The following is a 23,436-nucleotide window of genomic DNA, read 5'->3' as shown; positions in this document are numbered from 1 at the left end:
TTGCACCACCACCGCAATGCATCGTGTGCCTTGACTTTTACGTATAACTGGGTTGCCTACTAAATATGGAATAATATAATAATAATATGGAGACATACCTAAAACATGGATTATTTTTCTACCAGTTATAATCTTGTAAACTATTTGATATAATGTAATCTGACTTTCTGCGCTGCTTTTTTGCTACCCACATATGGATGGGCCACATCTTTGTGGTGTGTAGACGTGTACTGCTGGACTTGAGCCTTCAAGGATAAATTTTACAACGAATAGTCTGCACTGTTCCCAAGGAAGTACTTCCCTGAACCTTCACTAGATCGTCGGTACCCCACGTGGGATGCTTGCCTTTTTTTTTTTTTTTTTTTTTTTTTTTTAGGTGGTCGGAATGCATTTTGCGCACCGTCTCCCAGTCGCGAGGGGCTGCTGGGAGGTGTGTGGGGCTCGTCCTATTTAGCGGACCCTACCCACTAAACCTATCCACTATAAACCGTGCATCGTGTGTCGAGGAGGAGTGGGAACCCGTTTGGTCGACTTCCACTCCCCCTCCACGCACGACCTGGCAGTTGCCGGGCCTCAGGCAATAAGGCGGAGCATGTTTGCCCCCAGACTGGCGGGACTACAATGTAGGCGTCGGGGCCCCTGACCCAATGCCTACGGTCTCGCTGCCAGAGGTTGATGGAGGAGGGCAGCGTATTGCCTTCTCCGTCTACCTCTTCGCTTTCTGCGGATCGGGTCAGCGAGGGGATCCTCCTCCCTGGCCCGTTCCGAGGCCTCCTTTTGTGACATAATTTCTTCACAAAAAGAGGCCATCTCTTTCCAGGCAGTCTCGTTTTCCAGCATGGCTTTAACTATGCTGGAGAGCGAAAGGTCTACGCCTACCGCTGAAACCAGAGAGCGACGCTGCCGAACCCAAGCCGGACAATCCACGAGGGTATGGTCCACCGTGTCCTCTGCAGCGCCGCACTCATGGCATTCAGGGGTCGGTTCCCTCCTGGCGATGTGATGCAGGTACCAACCAAAGGCCCCATGGCCGGTTAGCATCTGCACCAATCGGTAAGTGAGGTGACCGTGTTTTCTTTCTACCCATTCTTTTAGCACCGGGCGGATTGCGCCAATGGTACGCCGTGCGAGCCTTCCGTACTCACCGGCATCCAGGTGCTCTTGCCTACATTTAGTTTTCCTGACTGTAGTCGTCACTCGAAAACTTTTTTGTTACAAATTATTGACCATTAAGAGCCTAATGCCCATTTTCACCATCAATCCCTTATTTTTAAATGACCCCTACATAAACAAAATTCCTATTATTTGTTACCATAGGGGTCACTTAAAGATTCTCCGGCCATTATCGAGAGAGGAGAGTACTGGCGCTCTGTAGTACTAGCTTCTCGCCTAGTTCAGACTCCAGTTCTCTTACAATCTTATCCTGTTTAAATAGTACATAGCAAGTTGTGTTTCACTGTATTATTGGATTGTGAAAGAAATAAAGAAATGCTTATTTATAAAAAAAAAAAGATTAGGGATTGATGGTGAAAACGGGCATAATTCTGCTTGAACATTACTTACTACATCAACCTTCACTGTGGCAATATATCCGGCACTACATCTGTGTCACGCTGCGTTTGCTATGAGAGGGCACTACATTACTAGTTTTGTACCGTTCTACGTATGTTTGGGGCGGGCAATTATTTCACACAATGTTTATTTAACAATGGGAGCTAAAATGTGTCAGGAGTCTCTACGTGAAGCTGCTCCAAAGTATTATATTAATAATAGAGGAACTGTGAACATGAAGTTACTTGAACTGTAGAGTAAACTAATGTAGAAGTGTCGTTACAGAACTTCTTCGTATAGAAGTGGTTGAGACTAAGCGAAAGTACGCTCTGTCCTTACTTAGTCCTAAGTAAGTATCAAGAATTTGTAAATGGAAATGCTCTTTTATATGAAAATCGAAATGAGAATAAGCAACTACGCGTCCTAACGCTACGCGCTACGATGCGTGGTGTAGCCTGCTAGTGCTACACTGCTACGGAATCGTAGCAATTATATTCTTCGTAGCATCTCGTAGTATACGTAGCAAATGTTGCTCGAAGTTAAATTTGTAATAACGCTTAAAATTAAGCGTTACAAAAACCAAACTTAATCTATGATGATGCCGAATCCATACTGCCCCTTTCCAGTGAAAAACGACCACGGAGTGTGCTCACATCCAGGCCAGCCAATAAGGGCAGAGCAGTAAAGAAAAATGTTGCAAAAACGGAAAATATTATTCAAACTATTTTCACGCGTACGACGTCGCAGGCACATATTAATATGTTTCTAAAATGTTATCTTCCAACTAAAATTTATCCATTCAAAATCTATTCCTAATCCCAAAATAGCTCAATCAATACATTCCAAAGATCATAAGGCCGAGGCGTTAAGCTTAGACGCGTACTTTGCTCGCTCGACTGGAATAATCTGAAGTGATCTCTTATCTCCGATGAGGAAGTAATCGTGTTAAGATACAGATAAATTAATAATTAACTTTTTAAAAAAATAAAACCGACTTCAAATGCGTGAACACAAAAAAAAACTAAAAATTGAAAATATTGCGTATAAAAAAGTTCATCCCCAATTTTCCACCCTTGGGGGTGAAATATTTTCTTCAAATTCGCATGAAACCACCCTTTTGATAATACCTATTCAACAAAAAAATAATCGTTCAAATTGATTTATAATCGGCGGAGATATTGCGTATAAAAAAGTTCATCCCCAATTTTCCACCCTTGGGGATTGTTTTTTCTATTATTAAATTTAAATGGGACCACCCTTGAGGTATTACCTATACGCAGAAAAAAGATTTGTTCAAATCGGTTCATAATTGGCGGAGTTATCGCGTAACAAACATAGAAAAAAAAAACATACGGGTCGAATTGAGAACCTCCTCCTTTTTTGAAGTCGGTTGAAAATATCTTAACGCCTTGAAAATCGGATAAGTTCAGGATGATTTTGAGCTTTTGCGTAATATTGAAATAGAGAAAATATGTGACGTTGAGACCTGTATTTATTTAAGTTGGGATAAATAAATAAATAGATATTATTCTATTTGTAACTCAGAAATTTTTTGACCTCTTTTTTGTCGATGAAAATGAGTCTAGTTTCACCTAATTTGGTATGTGCACTTTATTGTGACTCACACTGTATTTATGTATGTATGTAGCATATTTGTCTTTGTTTTTTCTTTGCACTAGAAGTACCGCCAAACAAATTTCTTTTCTGCTCAACCCAAAGGTAAACTGGTCGAGAACGCTTTAGTGCATTAAGTTCGCCTTATGTACAAAGTTATTTTGGCATTTAAATATTCAAGCAACTGGGATTGCAGCTGTAACTTGATGGGTTTGATGATCATTTTATTTAATGCACGTTTCAAGTTGTTGATCAGGGTTTTGTTATTTAAAGTCTGTATTGAGAAAATACTCCGAAAACTTGATTTATGATGATGTTAGGCCCATATCTTGCCTTGATACGATACTTTATTTTATTTATGCTCTAAATATTGCAGCTTATAATACTAGCTTTCCGCCCGCGGCTTCGCCCGCGTGGAATTTTGTCTGTCACAGAAAAACTTTATCGCGCGCGTCCCTGTTTCAAAAACCGGGATAAAAACTATCCTATGTCCTTTCCCGGGACTCAAACTATCTCTATGCCAAATTTCATCAAAATCGGTTCAGTGGTTTAGGCGTGAAAGCAAGACAGACAGAGTTACTTTCGCATTTATAATATTAAGTATAGATTTCTGTAAGCAAAAAAGGTCTTGTCTTAAAAGCTTTGAGTTGTAAAAGACGCCATATTTATTTACATTACCCACCTTGTATGCTTTCTTCGAAAAGTGAATACGCAATATTTCGTAGAGCAAGAAGTATGCAAATAAAAAGAAATCTAGGCGAAATGTAAAAAGGCTGAATTACAGGTCTAGAGAAAGGCCTTGAAGAAAACACACGTTTTATCTACATATCACGTAGGGCGGTGTGTCTGTATTTTTTAAAATATTCACAAGACAAACTCTAGGTAGGTACTATTTAGGTTTGAAAATATGTAAACGAACAAAGTATACGTACGATTTTATGATTATAGTTCCCTACGTGATGTCGTATTACATATTTTAAGCTAGTTTGCAAAAAAACGCAACCTAACGCTTACATACATTAATCGCATCGTGTAGCATTTACGAGGTAGAGACGTGTAACACTGTCGCCCGTATTCACAAACGATGCTTGCTTAAGTGAGTCAGAAAATCGAACGCACAGCGTTGAATAGAACTCTGTGATTGGTTTGTGTCACCCTCTTGTTGAGAGAGATGATGTTTGTAAATACGGGCGTATGTCGCGTTGATACGTGATGCGAGTAATGATGGATATTAAATTTTTAAAGAAACTTACTCGTTATATCCGGAAAGATTTAACAAATGCGTCAAATGTCTCTGAACATACCTACATTATTATGACTGACTCAATCAGCGAACATTTGAATGACTTTGACTTTTGACTTATGGTCCTATGTCCCCTAGATGGGGCAGAGGGCGTCCACAACAGTCCTCCATCTCGTTCGGTCTTAAGCTTCTCGCTTGAACATTTGAATGGATTGCCTTTAAAAGCAAGTTACTTACAGTGAAGACCATGTTTGTGTCTGTTGCATTACCTTTCAGTTCAGTTACAACAATGTAACGTTTTTACCAGCGTCTATATCAAGTTGAACACTTGATATAGACGCTGGTAAAAACGTTACATTCATCGCCTTGAAACCGTTTTCTGACAGCCCAGTTACAACATATTATGTGTCTGACAGACCAAGCCGTACCAAGCCCTAGTGCATCTAGATGTTATTGAAATTCCACTTCTGTTCCAAGTTCCAAGACCCAAGAGACGCGAGCGTATTTAATACCACGTAACTTGGCTCGTGTGAAATAAATCGTTTTTGTACTGTTTGTTTTGCGAGTTGAAGGTTTTATTGAGATGAAGGATCGGGGAGACGTGGCTGAGTTACTGGGTATTGAGGGATATCAATATGCGTGGGTGAAGTGAAATAGTTCTTACGTGCACTGTATCTATTACGTTTTTAGACAAAATCTTCGGTCTTAGGTCTAGACTTATCTTAGTCAGTGCCTGAGGAATGGGAGCTCAAAAACACCTTTGAGACATCAAACGTCAACGAGACTTCAGATTTCTTTTAAATTTGTATACTCGTACTCTGTCACGTCATAAGTCCGTTTGTTAGTCGTATACCTCGAAATCAAAAAATCCTTGTAGCTTTTCACCTATTCGCATTTCACCGTGATAGCGTTTTTTGTTGCAGCGTGTAATATTGGTAGTACATTTTGTTACTAGCATATATTTTTAACAGATTTTTACAACAGTAGCAAATTTTGATGTAGCATGTATTATCAATAGCCTATTTAAAGCCGCATATATTTTGAATAGATTTTTACAACAGTGGCAATATGTAATAATAAGCAAATCTTTCCTTATTTGCACACCGTTTAGACCTACCCTGGACTACGACAAACATTTTAACACCAAAATCAGCTCAATCGACCCAGCCGTTCTCGAGTTTTAATCAGACTAACGAACAGAATAACGCATTACAAACAAATATCTATCAAGGTGAAAAGCGACTACAGTGAAGACAGGCAGGAAAGTAAATCTACTATGAATTTTTTAGACAATTGTAATTAGCGATCAAAAATTATACTACAAGAATAAAAATCTATTCAGAAATTTTGATATCGCGGCGAAATGCGAATAGGTGAAAAGCTACGGATTTTTTTTTGATTTCGAGGTATACGACTAACAAACGCATAAGTCAATGTTACCTTTGCCGCTCCTATACCTGGCATTGACTCAGTCAAGCGCTACCTTAGAAACACATTTAGGGAGCCTTTAAATTAGAGGCGTGAGAATGCGCTGCGGTGGCACCACTGTAGCACATAACGGTAGTAACGCTGCAACTCATCATCATCAATGATGATGAAATGATGGTATTTCTGCCACAGGACGTCCACTGCACATAGATCTCCCCCAGTGATTTGCATTTTTTTGACCGGTTGGTAGCGGCCTGCATCCAGCGCCGTCTTGCTACCTTTGATGAGGTACATGAGGTACGCTGCAACTGCGCTTCTAGAAATTGTATGAAGAAAACTAGTAGTGGTGCTGCAAGTGCCATAGTGACGCCACGGCAGCGCTTCCTCACGCCTTTAATTTGAAGGCGCCCTAAGACAGTTATTTAACTCCATAGTATTCCATGATCATTCTCTTCAGAGTTAAGATCTTCTATGAGTACTATGCAGACTGAAAAAAGACACGACATCTGACATGGATGAACAATCGCATCGAATTTTTCATGGTCAAATGTTTCAGTAGCCATAGAGAAAGCTTTTTTTTACACCTATAGATCTTGGAAACGTTGTCATATCCCTCATGTCCTACCCTATGCCTCATTACAACATTCTTGAGTTAAATATTTCATACCTCTTATATTTTTTATACTTTTTAAGCCATTTCTATCGGCTTAGGATACGGTTCATTATCGCTTGACAGGTGTTGCTCCATCACTTTCCATAGCACATTGTACTTTAATACCCACTAACAAGGTTCACTTTTGCCTGTCTCGTTAAGGTAACCTGACTCCAAGCACCAGGTGCTCTAGAGTTTATTAAATGGTAGACGTAAAGCCTTCACAATTAAGTTTACTTTCTTTAGAAAAATGTATCAGACTCCTTGGGGAATACAAATTGATTTGATTAAAAGGTTTGCATAATGAATGGGTATATTTTTTCGGGGTTGTATTAAATATTAATAAATTTCAACGAGTAATATTGAGATTTTCTTTGGATATTTCGTAATAAATCTTTAATTTTTAAATCATAGTAGTCCAGTACGCTAACCAAGCCATGCGACCGACCAATATTCTCATATGAAGTTCAGTCATAAGTTGCCACGATATGTGGTCTGTGTACCTACCATGAGTTTACATTAGGTGTGCTCGCTAGCGAATACGTCAAAAATCTCTATGAAGATTTTGTTTCTTGAAAGTAGCCGCTAGGGTCGCTGCACAATATGTCATACAAATAATGTCATTTTTTTACGCAGTCGCTAGCGAGCACACCTAACGTAAACTCATGGTAAGCACACTGGTCGGTATATGTACTCGAAATTGTACAATTTAAATGTACACTGTACAGGACAGTCTGATGTACTATCGATTATACTTACAGTTTATTCTATAAGTTTATAAGTCTATAAACATATTTTACTTTATTTGTCTAGTACCCATAGTACAAGCTTTGCTTAGTTTGGGACTAGAGGCGCAGTGTAAATGTCCAAGGATATTAATTTATAAATTTTTATTTTATTTACCTTAGATGATACAGTAAAATTTAAACTAATATTATTAATGCAAAATAAAGTAACTCGGTCTGCAACTTTTTTACGCTTAAAACTACTGAATCGATTTAGATGAAAGGTATAGATTCTGATATTTTTTGAGGCTAAGGGAAATGCAATAGGATAATTCTTATCTGGTTTTTTAAACAGACATAAAATATTATGCGCGATAGTCTTTCTTATGACAGATTGAACTTCATGCAAGTGAAGTCGTGGGCAAAAGCTAGTAAAATACATTTTATGGCGATTTGATAGGTCATAACAATATGCATGTTTATGGCCTTGCATATATTGGAAGCACTCACGTCGCCTTTGATAAATTAATTTAAAACATCCGGGCAGCCCAGCAAAACACCGTAAGTTACTTTTCTGTGGTTTTTGTAACTCTTTTGTCTGTATTTTACACCTTTCGGAATTAATGAGGTTTGTGCGTTCGCTGTTTACTTTTCATTATAGTCCGCTGCTTGGTGCACTGTCTTTGTTACAGAGTTTTTTCTTTGTCTCTGGATTATTTAAACAGGCAAGAATTATTCTTAAATAAGAGTACGGTGGACATCTTTTATATTTAGAAGAAGTACATTTTTGAGACGTGTTACAATCTAGTTTGAAATTAGAAAGATTTTTGTTTCGCTAATTAGTATTTCAGTAATTAAGGCTGGGTTGCACCATCTTACTTTGACTCTAACAAACGTCAACAATTTCATACATAAAACACCGGTTGTCGTTATAGTTACGGTCAAAGTTAGGTGGTGCAACCCAGCCTAAGCTCTAAGTTTTTTTGTTATTCTTTTACCTTTTATACATATATACTTGGGGAAGGCCTTTGTCCAGCAGTGGTCCGCGTAAGGTTAAAACGAACGAAAATAATATAAGTCCGTCGTCACACCAAATTTCCACACTGGCATCAGCCGACACTCTTTGGCTGTAGGTACCCATTATTAAAAAATATAAGCAGCACTTCTCACTTTCTTCCCACATTATGGGTATCTTATAAAAGAGGAACTAAAATCTTGTGCACGTACCATAGTAAATAACTTACTAACTTGGTAAATAATGTTTCTATTTATTTTATTTCATCTAAAAAGATACAGCAGCCTCCACATTCTAAACCATTAGCTTCGCGCCAAGATTTCTAAACGCGGCCCCGGTTGAAACTCTGATGACGTCATTATTCCAGGCTCGCCTGCAGCGAGAACCACTCGTGGCACTCGTCCCGAGGGCTCAGAGCATGTTTAGGTATGTGTGTTAGTGGGGCAGGATGGGAGCGACAGAAGTGCGATGAGTAGCCTCGCTTAGGCTTAAAGTCCGGCCACCGAGTAGATAGAATTTCGTCCAATGACCCCAAGCTACCCATCCTTATCACTCGCACGTAATTATATTGCTGTCGCGAGTGTGCGACGGACGGCCGCGGCCGCAGTAAGTGTGCGAGCGTGACAGCAATATAATTACATGCGAGCGATAAAGATGGGAAATTCTATCTGCTTGGCGACTGGACTTTAGGGTCTCCTAAGAATAGAGAATCCAGAATACTAAGTTGTACGCGACATATGACGTCAGCGTCAAACGTTCCTTTGATGTTCGTTGTCAATACGCCGACGTCTGAAAGAGACCATAACAGTACTTAAAAACATTTTTATTTATTTATTTTACTTTTCTTAGTACGCATTGTGACGCGGCCTGTGTGACGATGTACGCGGCCTATGGCGTTTAATAGGAGACCACAAACTTCTGATGACGTCATCATTCCTGACGCGCCTGCACTCGTCCCGAGGGCTTGAAGCATGTTTAGGTATGTGTGTTAGTGGTGCAGGGTGGGAGCGAGCGAAGTGCGATGAGTAGCCTCGCTTACTGAAACTTAACCCTCTGTCTAGCGCAGTCGGGTAAAAAAAACCGGCCAAGTGCGAGTCGGGCTCGCACACCGAGGGTTCCGCCGTACAAACGTAGCGGTTTACAATTTATGACGTATTAAATCAAATTACTTACTTGATTCCGTTGCGAGTAGTGGCGAATTTCAAAATATGCGGTATGATTATTTTTCCTATATTTGCATTATAGGTAGGTACCTACCTCAGCGTTTTGAATTTTTGCGTTGATTTAGAATTTCTCACAGTTTAGAGGCAATTAGATTTAAGAAGTGTTTGATATGAATTTCAACTTTAATATCTCTACGCGTTCATGTGAAAAAGGGTAGGTAGTAAGTTTATAATTATTAAAAAAATATTTTATGTCATGTAAGCAAAAATAATATTTTAAATTTTATATAACTTCAAATTTATCATTTTCGCAATTTTTCCTTTATCTGTACTATATAACGTTGCTTCGTGCCGAATTTCAAGATTCTGAGTTCACAGGAAGTACCTTGTAGGTTTTGATTCCCTAGCGTGTGACGGAAATTCGTCTAAGGTGTCGGTATAAACTGCTGTATCTTTTGATCGCGTTAACTTAGAAGTTTGATTTTTTTACTTCTTAAAGGGACAATAGATTTAGGTATTTGGTATAAATTTCAATTTGATACCTTTATTCGTTCGTGAGAAATAAGGTAGTAAGTTTCATTTTATTAAAATATTTTTATTATATTATATAACTAAAAAAATGTAATTTTCGCAATTTTTCCTATATTTGCATTATATGACAATGCTTTATGCCAAATTTCAAGATTCTGAGTTTACGGGAAGTATCCTGTAGGTTTTGATTCCTTTGCGAGTGTCGAAAATTTGTTGAAAATATCGACATAATCGGCTGTATCTTTTGATTGGCTTGGCTTAGAAGATTGATATTTTCACAGCTTAAAGGGACAATAGACCTGAGTATTTCATGTGAATTTCAGCTTGATACGTTCACGCGTTCTTGAGATAAAGGGTCTTGACAGACGGACGGACGGACAACAAAGTGATCCTATAAGGGTTCCGTTTTTTCCTTTTGAGGTACGGAACCCTAAAAAGATCGTTTCAACCAAATGACGCCCAATAATTCCGGACACAGGGTTCCTCCAAAGACTTCGTCAACGACCAGTGCTGCGCTGCCCGCATTCAGGTGCTTCCCATAATTTCTTTGCGGGTCCAATGACAGTTTATTTCCCCCGGGACAAACTTGACCTTCACTAGTTGGGTTTTTATTGGCGCTCAAGCTGTAGATCCTGGCTACACATGCAGGAGTTGCAGCGGTGAGAACAAGAGGTGGAAAAAGTCCCGTATTATGATTTACTGATTACTCGTAATTTCGTTGCGGGTCCAATGACAGTTCAACTTTCCCCCGGGAGTTCAGTGGTCTTCGTTTACTGGACGATTGGTCAACGTGGATGTGACTGAAAAGTTCACCTACAAAAAATATCGAAAAATGGGCCTTCTTCAACAATTTATATTGCGCTGAAAGCCTGAATAGGTAACAGCCTTGTTAAGGAGAACTTCTAAATGTGTCTTTTGAAGTATAGTTTTTTTAGTTCGTGGAGCACTTTAATATTTTTTTCATATTTTCTTTCGAAGTTTTAGGCCTCAGCCTCGAACTTAGCGGGCAGCGGGGCGGGAGCGGCGGCGGCGCTGGAGCGGGGCGGGCAACGCAGACCCGTTCTCGAAACAAGCGGGCAGCTCGCGCGGCGCTTTAGCGGCGAAGTGTTGTGTTCGGGGTTGTGTTGTCGAGATATTTGTTTTTATTCGCAAACGAAATGTCTGAACAACGGCGACAATTTTATTTCGATTCAAATTTATTCCTAACGCTCGATTTATTGTGGGCAAAAGAAGGAGTGCGCTGCCCGCTCGTTGCCCGCTCCCTCGCCGCTGCCCGCTCGTTGCCCGCTCCGGCGCCGCTGCCGCGCCGCTGTTTTCGAGAACCGGTCTATTTGATTTTACGCATAAGATCCTGCCGCTCCCGCGCCGCCGCCGCCGCCGCCCCGCTGCCCGCTAAGTTCGAGGCTGAGGCCTTAGTGGGTCTCAAAGTGCTTAAGGACTAGCTTTTGAAACATACAATACTGCAATGGTTAAAACATGAAATGATTTTGGTACATAATAATTAAACTATGTATTTGTAGTTAAGTTGGTCTTATCTCCTTAGGTCGAAGAGATCACTTCTTATTCCTAGTGATAAGACAGCCTAAAGGACGAAGCACACTTATCAACCCAGAAACGGATCGTAACCGTATCAACTCGAGGCGGTCAGTATTCTTTGTGTAAAACTCCGTACTGCAACGCACACATATCCTCACTGTAACGTAAACGCGATATCTATTAATCCCTTTCAGAGTTGATAGTGTCCCATGACTTTTATAGTTCTCTAAATTATCAGTTTTGTAAGTTGTGCAATAAAGATAATACCAGTTCATACGTCACTTTTTATGAAACCAGTAACTTAATGTTGAAATAAGAAGCACCAAACCTTTTCCCTCTTCCACCTTGACCCACATGCTTCGTCGACCGTTAAAAAAATATGATCAGCGAAACTTCAGCAAATTGCTCTAGAAGAAAGGTGGTCAAATCTCTATGACAAAGTTGCTCAAAGTTACGTCTATAAGTCAATATCAGCTGTAGGTAGGAATCTGTGTCGACGCCTGGACACAAAAGTCTGTCCTCATAAGTTCCCCGCGAAATATAATGTTGGAGGACAATACGGGCAGAGTGGTGCGTGGTGTAATTGATAAGAGACTAAAGCCCGGTCCGTGAGCACGTAGAATTTTGTCCAATGACCCATCCTTATCGCTCGCGCGTAATTATATTGCTGTCGCGACTGTGCGACTGGCACCCGCAGTGAGTGTGCGAGCGCGATAGCAACATAATTACGCGCGAGCAATAAGGATGGGTAGCTTGGGGTCATTGGACAAAATTCTACGTGCTCACGGACCAGACTATAGCTATATACAGTGTGTCCGGGCATGTAGTGATCAAACTTTAAGGGCGTAATCTATGGACAATTTTATCGATGAAAATACTTCAAATTTGGGGCCTGACCCATTTCTCGAAAAATTACATCGATTTAAGTTTTTAATTTTTAGTTTACACCTCTTCTTTAAAAAACAAGTGAAAGCGTGGGTAGCTTAACATTAATAGGCAAATATTTTATATCATTCGATAGCCAATAAAATTATCTAATTAGTAGAAGAAGAAAGCAGACACAAGTTTCATACATTTTATGGAAGTAAGAATGGATTTAATTAGAAAAATACATTACTTTTTTCACTTCTTTTTCAGTTATTTTCCAACACAAGAAAAACCAGGTCGTTAAGGTATGTTTTATTTGCATTGTATTATTAGTATTTGAGCTATTCTATAGCGCACGCGACATGCGAAAATGCACTGCCTGAAAGAATCACACAACCTATTCCGATTACTATGGAAACAGCTGGGAAGGGGTATCTTTGTTCAACAATTACGTCGAAACTAATAGACGTAGACTAAGAAATTTAATTTAATTCCTTTTGTAGAATAGCTCAAATACTAAAAATACAATGCAAATAAAACATACCTTAACGACCTGGTTTTTCTTGTGTTGGAAAATAATTGAAAAAGAAGTGAAAAAAGTAATGTATTTTTCTAATTAAATCCATTCTTACTCCCATAAAATGTATGAAACTTGTGTCTGTTTTCTTCTTCTACTAATAGATAATTTTATTGGCTATCGCATGATATAAAATATTTGCCTATTAATGTTAAGCTACCCACGCTTTCACTTGTTTTTTAAAGAAGTGGTGTAAACTAAAAATTAAAAACTTAAATCGATGTAATTTTTCGAGAAATGGGTCAAGCCCCAAATTTGAAGTATTTTCATCGATAAAATTGTCCATAGATTACGCCTTTAAAGTTTGATCACTACATGCCCGGACACACTGTATAGTGTGGTTTGGTAAAACAACGCCCATCTCCTCAGGGGTGGTAGTATACGACACTGATGCCAAAAAATAAAATAAAACATGGAAAAATTATACTATTAAGCGGACGAGCTATCAGTCAGGCCCCCCGCTCTCTCAGGATGGCGGCCGCATGTACTTAGTAGTGTAGCGGGGTACGCGGGGGTGGTGCGAGCGGTAACAAGCGCGGGCGGTATTAAATTTTTATTTATATTATTTTTTGTGTAATTATTTTCACCACCCCTGAGATGGGCGTTGTTTTACAAAACCACATGCTGTTTATTGAGATGATTTAAAATCACTTTATCGTTTCAACTATCACACTTTTCGCAATAGCGTAAGGAGATGTAGACCAACCTTAAAAATGTGCTGGTGCAATGGCAATGGAATGGTCTTAGAACAATAGTCTAAACTGTAAGGCCCAGAACAGACGGTGAAACGAACTGCAACGAAACTGCAACTGCTAGTTACTTTTGAGTTGCATCTAAGTTTCTGCCATAGCGTCCGCTAAGAGACCACACATGACGTGACCAGTTTGAAACTTCCAGTTTCAGTTTCATTCATCAAAATTATCAGAAAGTTGCAGTTGCGTTGCACCGTCTGTTCTGGGCCTAACTCTTTTGTTTGTAAACTCTGAAATTCTGGTTTAAAAAGTTTGATTTTTTGCCCGCTTTTACATCCTGACTTGCACCAGAACCCAAGAGTACGTTAGCGGAAGAAACTAATTCCTTAACATAGCTCGAAGTTTATTCGTTAAACTTGCGCTGACGTCACGGCGACGGGACGTGCCCTGGCGCTCTTTGTATATTGTACTTTATTCTGGACTCTTTGGAGTTCTTATTTGATTAAAAATACTGAGTCGGTGCAGTAGTAGCTAATACTTTGATTTTCAAGTAGCAGTACCGATTTTTTTTATTTTGGCGCTCGATTTTTTAGAAACGAAGAATTCTATCAAAAATTTGAGAAAAATCTTCTGCACAATGAGCCTAAAAGACTGGGTCAAGGATTTGCATTGTAGCCTAACCTTTTTGAAAAAAAGTAACAGCATGGTGTTTCAGCAGTTAGAGGTAAGATAGCCAGTTCCTCTGTGGTTGAGGACTACTGACTCCACCTTCAGCCTGATAATCACTTTCTATTTAGTGAGATACAGCTTCACTTCTCTGCCTGTCTTTTAATTGACTGAAATAATTATGTGCTTTGCAAGACACGCTCGTACCTAGCCTTTGTAAGTCCGATCATATATAAATAGTTTATTCGTAAAAATAATCGAGCTTTACAAAAGCTTTGCAACAGTAGGTACGAGCTTTTTTCAACTTTTTATGCTAGAGTTTACATAGTCCTTTTAGCCTGAACTAGGTTGATTTAAATAAGACATAAATTCTACTAACTACTACAACTCGTAATCTCAGTTCTTACAAATCGTAGAAGATGTCACATTTTCCAAACTTATTTTAACCAGTAAAAATATGGTAAACAGCCCACAAAATTATGCACAATCCTTATCCTCATTATTCAAAACAAAATGAAAATTCCACGATTTCCCTAATAACAAAAACTGAACATTCTGACCCGAACTCGTGTTTACCCCTAGACGACCCGTTAACTCGAGGGTAGGCGGCGAAATTATTCACTTTAACGTATAATAAAACTGAAATAGCTGCGCCGCTAGAGGGAGCCACCGCGATTTGTCATAGTAAGTGACGCGCGCTCCCCAGGGGGCGCTGCTAACTAGTTGTGTTTATCAACCGACTTCAAAAAAGGAGGAGGTTCTCAATTCGACCCGTATGTTTTTTTTTTTCTATGTTTGTTACGCGATAACTCCGCCAATTATGAACCGATTTGAACAAATCTTTTTTCGGCGTATAGGTAATACCTGAAGGGTGGTCCCATTTAAATTTAATAATAGAAAAAACAACCCCCAAGGGTGGAAAATTGGGGATGAACTTTTTTATACGCAATATCTCCGCCGATTATAAATCAATTTGAACGATTATTTTTTTGTTGAATAGGTATTATCAAAAGGGTGGTTTCATGCGAATTTGAAGAAAATATTTCACCCCCAAGGGTGGAAAATTGGGGATGAACTTTTTTATACGCAATATTTTCAATTTTTAGTTTTTTTTTTGTGTTCACGCATTTGAAGTCGGTTTTATTTTTTTTTAAAGTTAATTATTGCTAGTTTACTACGAGTATAAATCTAGTCCTTAACTCAGTCTGTGCCTGAGGTAAGGGAGCGGTACGGGAGGGGTGACAGAGCGTGACAGAGCATTTAACCGCCTCTGTGGTCTAGTGGTAAACCCACCTGCTTCAGACGCAGAGGTCCCGGGTTCGATTCCCAGAGGGGGCAGATATTTCTGTTCTGTTTGGTTGGTGGTAGGGCTTATTCTAAGTCCGCCTGGCTAGCTACCACCTACTTAAGTCTGTCGCCATAACAACAATGTTGACAGCATTGTTGTGTTCCGGCAGTTAGAGGTAAGATAGCCAGCTCATCCGTGGTTGAGGATTCCGGGTGAAGCTCGCTTTCACATTCGGCCTGATCGTCACTTACCATCAGGTGAGATACAGGTCAAGAGCTTCCTCGTTGTGTATAAAAAAAAAGTCGTACATCGCATGAGACCTCAAGTCATGTCATGCATGGTAGACTTAAAACTGTTGAAGTTTGGCAGAGAAATTAACTGAAAATACTTTTCATAAGTAAGTGGCAAGCTCAGCTAGTAGAAGGACAAAATATATTTCCTCTTGCTTAGTAATGTATTCAAAACTTTTAAAACCAGCGTCATACGGTTCAAAGTCCCACAAACAAACAGACCTCCATAAATTGCAACTGAGTAAATAAAACATTTTATTTCAACAATGCGACGAGTGCACAGAAATAAGTTAATTATTTCAAACCAACTTGTAAAGGCTTTCCACACTGGATGCGGTCTGCGGTCAGGTCAAAGGGAACGCAGCCTGCAATCTGCATCATGTAAGAAGAACATTGTCGGTCAGTGGAACAGTCCGCAGTCTAGGAAAGAATCTGTCTGTCTCAATAGTGACTGAGTTCCTTGCGCTGCTTCTTCTCAGCACTGGCCCATGTATTGTCCCGAAGCAATGGTAGGGTGCGAAACTTATTAAAAACTGCGTTCGCCAACCCGTTTGCCAAGCGTGGTTAGTATCGGCAATGAGGAAAGCAAAGACGTCCTATGGCTGAGATGATGATGATGATGAATGGTAGGGTTAATACTGGGACGTGTAAAAGTGCTTTTTAAAAGCCTATTTGCAAAAATAAATGAGTTTTTTTATGTCAACGGTCGTGACAAGGCAATCTGTCAGTAGTGCGGTTTGCGATCTTTGCTCGTGCCCGCACGGTCAGATCGCATCAATACAAAATGTTTAGAGACCGACAATGTCGTTCATATGTGTTTATATTGACCTCTCGCCCATGGCGACTTTTTGCAGCGATGCAGGTAGCGATTCTGTCGCGCGTTCGCATCGATACGTGTGCCTTTGCCCAGATAAACGCGCTTCTGTCGCAATGTAAACGCAATACTGTCGCAATGCAAACGCGATTCAGTAACCCTCCCTCCGTTCTTTCCCCGATGTCGTCGGACACGGTCGCGCGTTTGCATCGAACAGTCACGCTGCTGTAGCGCGTTAGTAGCGCGTTGGCATCGCTTTTGTAGTGCGTTGTAAATGCGACTAATCCGCGTTAGTAGCGATGAACGAGGGACGTTTACGAAACGTGCGACAGCATCACTACAAAAATTCGCCGTGGGTTAATTCCCTTTGATCTGAACACTGACCGCAGAACGCATGCAGAGTGCCAGATCCTCAACTTTAATCCGAAAAACGGGAAATTCGCTACAAAAGATGGATAGAGTCGACTCGTACACATTATTTCATTAGGGGCTCTACATGAAAGAGTCAAATACATTCGTCCTGAAATAAATCAAATAAGCCAACTTCGCTGCAGTTCGAAGTGTGCGCTATTGTGTAGTGTTTAAGTTGGAATTTAAACTGCTGGGTTGGATGGCCGGTGGACGTGTAGTACTGGAGACTGGGTGGAAATAATGTTTTTTCTTGTCTAATCTTTACACTGCTGGATGAAAGCCCACAGATCTTACAAAGATTTAACCGCCTATGTGGTCTAGTGGTAAGACCACCTGCTTCAGACGCAGAGGTCTCGGGTTCGATTCCCAGTGGGAGCAGATTTTTTTGTTCGGTTTGGTTGGTGGTAGGGCTTGTTCTAAGTCCGCCTGGCTAGCTACCACCATCTTACATAAGTCTGTCGCCATAACAACAATGTTAGCAGCATTGTTGTGTTCCGGCAGGTTAAGGTAAGATAGCCAGTTCCTCCGTGGTTGAGGATTCCGGGTGAAGCTCGCTTCCACCTTCGGCCTGATCATCACTTACCATCAGGTGAGATACAGGCCAAGAACTTCCTCGTTGTGGATAAAAAAAAAAGATCGGTCCTGCGCTGCCAGCACCCAGGTGCTTCTCGCGACCTTCACCGATCGTTGGTCCACTTAGTGGGAGGCATGCCTACACTACGCCTTCCGGCTCGTGGTCGCCACTCAGAAACTTTTCTGCGCCAACGATCATCACCTCTACAAGCTATGTCCCCCCCACTGCCACTTAGTTTTGTCAATTCCGCGGGTTTTTACGTCAGTTATCCTGCGGATCTAATCATTTCTGATTCGATTAAGCATAGGCTTAGCTCCTTAGCATTCGAGAATTTCTTCATCCCTATGTATTAGTATTTCTATTTGCACCCTATCCCCTAGCCCACACGTGTTCACCGCGGAGCAGTGAAACAATAAATGTTGAAAGCCAAACAACTTGTCGGCCGCCGGCCTGCACGACCCATAATGAATATTGCTTGTAGTTTTATTAAACTCGGTTATTGTTAAGCGTGTTTGCATTGATAATGCGATTTTTGGTTCAGTTTTAACTATCTGAAATGTTTAATGGAGAGGGCTATGCTTGGTGTTCCTTTGCGAAATCGAATCAGAAATGAGGAAATCCGTAAACAAACTAAAGTCGCTGACATAGCCCGACGGATTAGCAAGCTGAAGTGGCAATGGGCAGGGCACATAGTACGCAGAACTGACGGCCGATGGGGCAGCAAGGTTCTGGAATGGAGGCCGCGTACCGGTAAACGCAGCATGGGACGTCCACCTACAAGGTGGACCGACGACATCGTTAAGGTAGCGGGGAGGCTACCAATCGATCAACGTGGAAAGCATTGGGGAAGACCTATGTTCAGCAGTGGACGTCCTGTGGCTGAAATGGTGATGATGACGATTAATGTTCTTCCAAAGGAACTCTTCCAAGTAGTGTGGTTCCAGCAGATTAAATTAGAACGACCCACAGTCTTCTTATGGGTGTCGAAAGGGGCGACTAAGGGAGATGTATGCTAATATCAGGCCTGTCCAACTCTATCGAGCATTAGGAGTGTAAGCCAAATCAATCATGCATCCATCAATGTTCGTGAGAACGTAACTGTTACTACGGTTAAGATCCATGCATATAATAATATCTATTGTATCTGCCTGTTTTCTATGTAATCTATGAAGTCCGACTCGTATTATTTTGAAGGAAGAAATTTTTTAGCAAAAAAAAAACTTTAATATTATAAAAATTTAAATAATTCAATAAATTGTTTTTAATTCTAACGGTAACGTTTGATCATAAAGTATGCCTTACATTGTGAACTCAGTTTTTACATCTCACTCGATTACAGTACAAAACACATATAGCGAGAAAATCCAAGGCCAATGGCTGATTTCTCCAAAAAGTTTAGCAAAAAGGCAAAATTCCAGATGTCCTCCATTAATCGGTTTCAAATTTCCAGTGGGGTTTATGGAAAAGAAATCAGAGCTTGGCTAATGGTATCCACAGGTGCGGCGCACCTAGGGTTGCCAGGCGTCCGGCTTTAGCCGGACATGTTTGGCTTTTTAGGGTCTTGTCCGGCCAAATATTGCCTTGTCCGGCCTGTCCGGCTTTTGTTAGGCTTTTTATTTGGTTGCCGCGCCAGGCGAAAGTCAAGCCACAGAATCATATGAAGCGCACGCATCAGGATGTTGGTTAGCAACCGATGATGATAGTACTCACTTATGAGCTGACACTAATTGCACCCCCCCCCCCCCGTCACATGTCCGGCTTTTAGGGTAAAATGTCCGGCCAAATGAAACACAAAGTCCGGCTTTTGTGATTTTGGACCTGGCAACCCTAGGCGCACCTGGCCGCCTTCCAGAACCTGCACTATTCCAGACAACTTTTATGGACGCCTTGTTATAACTATTAGGGGCACAGGGCCTTACCAAGAAATATCGTTCTGCATTTTGGCGCAGATACGAAGGTCTTTGGAATTTTTGGAATAAATACCTATTACCTTCTCTGTTTGAACATTATCTAGCTAAGAAACTACTTGCATCACCTAGTCAAAAGTTGTCACCATCAAACGACACAAAAAACGATATAATAAACACGAAATAAGAAAATGTTTGTAATTTAACAAAGACTCTTTAAATAGTACCTACTTTTTATTTGAAAAATTAAAACGTTTGCTTCAGGTAGGAAATGAGCCCACGGCCTTTCGTTAGCGGGGTGCCTGCTCAGATCGCCAAATTATGGAGACTAGGTAAATCCGGCAATCTAAAGCTCATGAGTTCAACTCCTAAGGCAGTAAATCTTTTCAAGTGAAAATTGATCTTATATAAATCAACATTCTCTCAAAATAAATAAAAAATTAAAACAAATATGCAAATAGCAAATGCAAAAGTCTTTAATCACTCGTATCAGAGGGTGTCTAGAACAAAAAAAAACTCCCATATTATCCATAATAACCCCACGTTTGAGATACAAAAGAAACGTTTTCACTCACATACACGCATTATCCTACAAGCGTTCAATAAATTCAATACCAAAATTATAAGCCACTAAAACGTTCCGCCGCCATGCTCTACAATTTTATTATGAAACCCGACACAGATTTAAATATTCCAAAGCGGGAATCAGACCATTACGCTCAGTGAAAGGCAGTGTAATGGGTATTCTTATTTAGCCGCGTTTTTGCATAGTCCACTTTACGAGCTTGCGCTTTGGGCTGCGGCTCTGTGAACAGCGGGTATAACAAGCTGTTTTAGAAGGAAACTGCATTGTGATTCTTACGTCGACGTCTTTATCCTCTCTGGCGCAACGTCTTATTGCAGAGCAATATTTTAAAAGGTTGCATCTTAGATCTACAGTGGCACGAGGTATCATAAAAATTACTTTTGCTCTTACGCCATAGTTTACCATTTTGGGCGTGGCCTCGCTTAACAAAAACACTGCTAATGGTAGTTATTTAATACCATTGAGTGAAATACCGTCAAACTTTTATAGCGTTAAAAAACACGTAAAATGTATAAAAAAAAACCTCCAAGGATGGGTTCCACTGAAGGCAGCTTATTTCAGTTACTTTTAAATGTAATATTCCAGATAAATTATGTTTTATTTTTATCTTCGCTCCGCTTGTAGCAAAACCACAACCGATCCTAGCTAGACTAGTGTTTGCTTTGACGCTACGTTTAGTGTACTCGCAATTGGGTTTCGGTATCTCTACTTTGCAGGCGGTTTGGTAAATATGCAGCCGAACGATTACAGCTGGACAAAATAATAAAATGTTCCCAGTTTTATATAGCTCTTTATCGCCCGCACTAATATTTATAAATGCAAAAGTAGCTCGATTTAGCTCTTCACGCTTAAACCACTGAACCGATTTTGATGAAATTTGGTATCTATAAAGTTTCGACCCGGGAAATGACATAGGACAGTGTTTATTCCGGTTTTAAAAGGGGAAAATTAAATCAAATCCCATCAAAAACAATACTTGTCAAAAAAACCAAGTCTCGCAACTCAGTTGTTCTACGGTAAAAAGTTGTGAGATCCATGTAATACCAAGTCCAGGCCAGGAAATCTTTAACGTTTTACATAAATTATTGACTTGGCCATCGCACTAAATAATTTAATTTACACGTGTTTTCATGCGATGACCAAGTCAATATATTTATGTAAAACGTTAAAGATTTCCTGACCTGTACTTGGTATTACATGGATCTCACAACTTTTTACCGTAGAACAACTGAGTTGCGAGACTTGGTTTTTTTGACAAGTATTGTTTTTGATGGGATCTCATTTCTTTTTGTATTTTGTAGACAGCAGTTATGTATCTAGAAAACTGGACCGAAATTGAAAAATTTCACTCGACTTGGCGGTTGCACTACCGTGCCCCCAAATATTTTAGTTTTTCCTTGATTCATACACCAAACACTACTTATATTCCAAATTTGAAGCTTCTAGGTCTGCTAGAAGTGCCTTAGAATTTTGATGATCGGTGAGTCAGTCAGTGAGTCAGTGAGTCAGTGAGTGACAAAATTAAGTAACTTTCACCCGTTATAATTCTTAAACTACTGGTTCAAATTGAATGAAATTATAAATATACCGTGTCTTTACAATGCCTGCATAGCTAATGAAAATTCAGCCTTCTAGTTTTATCCACAACGAAGTTACAGGCGGTCGAAAATGGCCTGAATTGCTTCGAGAAAAGGATGGTACGGCCGTGCCGCTTTTTTGCTCGACTTGGTGGGGGCACTGCCGTGCCCCCAGATAAAATTATAGTTAAAATGTTTTATTGCGATCTACTATCTATTGATTTGCACATTGCATGTTCTATCTGGAAATCGAACCCAGAACCTCAGAATTTTGTAACTACATTATTTGCCTGTCGCAAATAAGACTTTTACTTTATTCTTTCGTTAATTGAAAGAAGAAAGAAAGAAAGAAGAAAGAAAAAATGTTTATTTGGTTGGACAATATATTACACCAAACTATCGCAGAAGTTGAGTGTTGTTTATCTTTAAAACAGTAAACGTGGTGTAGCCCCCATTATCTCCTCTCAACCATGCCCTAGGGGGTCGTTGTGGCTCCGAAAGAACTTAAAAGCTCTGTAACATCAACTTTATTACATATTTTATGCAAAAAACAAATTCTTAGCAACACACAGACGTATTTCACTGCGTATATTGTAAGCAGTAATTTATACGAAAATCCTCATCCATCTTCATGTGCGCTTCATCAAAACACAATGGAGGTTGTGCCAGTAATCTTTGTATAGAAGATAATTATATCTCTATAGGTCTTTATTACAAATAGATTTACACCGCGGCTTCGCCCGCGTGAAATTTTATCTGTCACAGAAAAACGTTATCGCGCGCGTCTATGTTTCAAAAACCGGGATTAAAACTATCTTAAATGTCCTTTTAGGGACAAAGAAACTTTGATTACATGGGGGTCACTTAAAAATTAGGGATTGATGGTGAAAACGGGCATAAGTCTTCCTGCCAAGACAGCAATATGGGGGCCCCATTGTAATTTAGAATCTGGAATACCTAGAAAGACAGTTGAGTTTATTAGACGTAATTCCCATGCCCTGGAGTACCTGTGGGTCTAGACAAAGTGCAAATTATAATCGCAAACCAGTCGAAAAGTGGTCGAAAAGCCCCTTTTCAACCGACTTCAAAAAAGGAGGAGGTTCTCAATTCGACCCGTATGTTTTTTTTTTTTTTTTTTTTCTATGTTTGTTACGCGATAACTCCGCCAATTATGAACCGATTTGAACAAATCTTTTTTCGGCGTATAGGTAATACCTCAAGGGTGGTCCCATTTAAATTTAATAATAGAAAAAACAACCCCCAAGGGTGGAAAACTGGGGATGAACTTTTTTATACGCAATATCTCCGCCGATTATAAATCAATTTGAACGATTATTTTTTTGTTGAATAGGTATTATCAAAAGGGTGGTTTCATGCGAATTTGAAGAAAATATTTCACCCCCAAGGGTGGAAAATTGGGGATGAACTTTTTTATACGCAATATTTTTAATTTTTAGTTTTTTTTTGTGTTCACGCATTTGAAGTCGGTTTTATTTTTTTTAAAAGTTATGATTTTTTGTATGGAGTTTTGACGGATTCGATTTTCGATTCGATCAAAAAGTGCGTTTTGTCTAGGGGGGCTGGTGTGACTGAACCGTCACACCCGTGACATTAACAAGGGGCACCACCACAATATGACATTAGCGGAGGGCGTTATATCAATACTGGGTTTAGTTTTTTATTTTTTCCACCTTGACGTTTCAGAATCATGGGACTATAGTCTTACTAC

The 23,436-nt window shown here is 39.9% G+C and overlaps 1 protein-coding gene across 1 annotated transcript in view; it reads left to right on the top strand.

Moving 5' to 3' along the window:
* The first annotated feature begins 838 nt into the window (after nt 1-838).
* LOC135083669 (uncharacterized) overlaps nt 839-23,436 on the top strand; it is a 34,293-nt gene continuing 11,695 nt past the window's right edge. Inside the window, exon 1 of the mRNA XM_063978378.1 lies at nt 839-931. Coding sequence (XP_063834448.1) covers nt 839-931 — 93 coding nt within the window. The remainder of the gene's footprint in view (nt 932-23,436) is intronic.

The sequence above is a fragment of the Ostrinia nubilalis genome, chromosome 24, assembly GCF_963855985.1.
Source record: "Ostrinia nubilalis chromosome 24, ilOstNubi1.1, whole genome shotgun sequence".
In the NCBI taxonomy this organism is placed as follows: Eukaryota; Metazoa; Arthropoda; class Insecta; order Lepidoptera; family Crambidae; genus Ostrinia; species Ostrinia nubilalis.
Note: the sequence above shows the minus strand (reverse complement) of the source record. Positions and strands in the feature narration are given on the sequence as shown.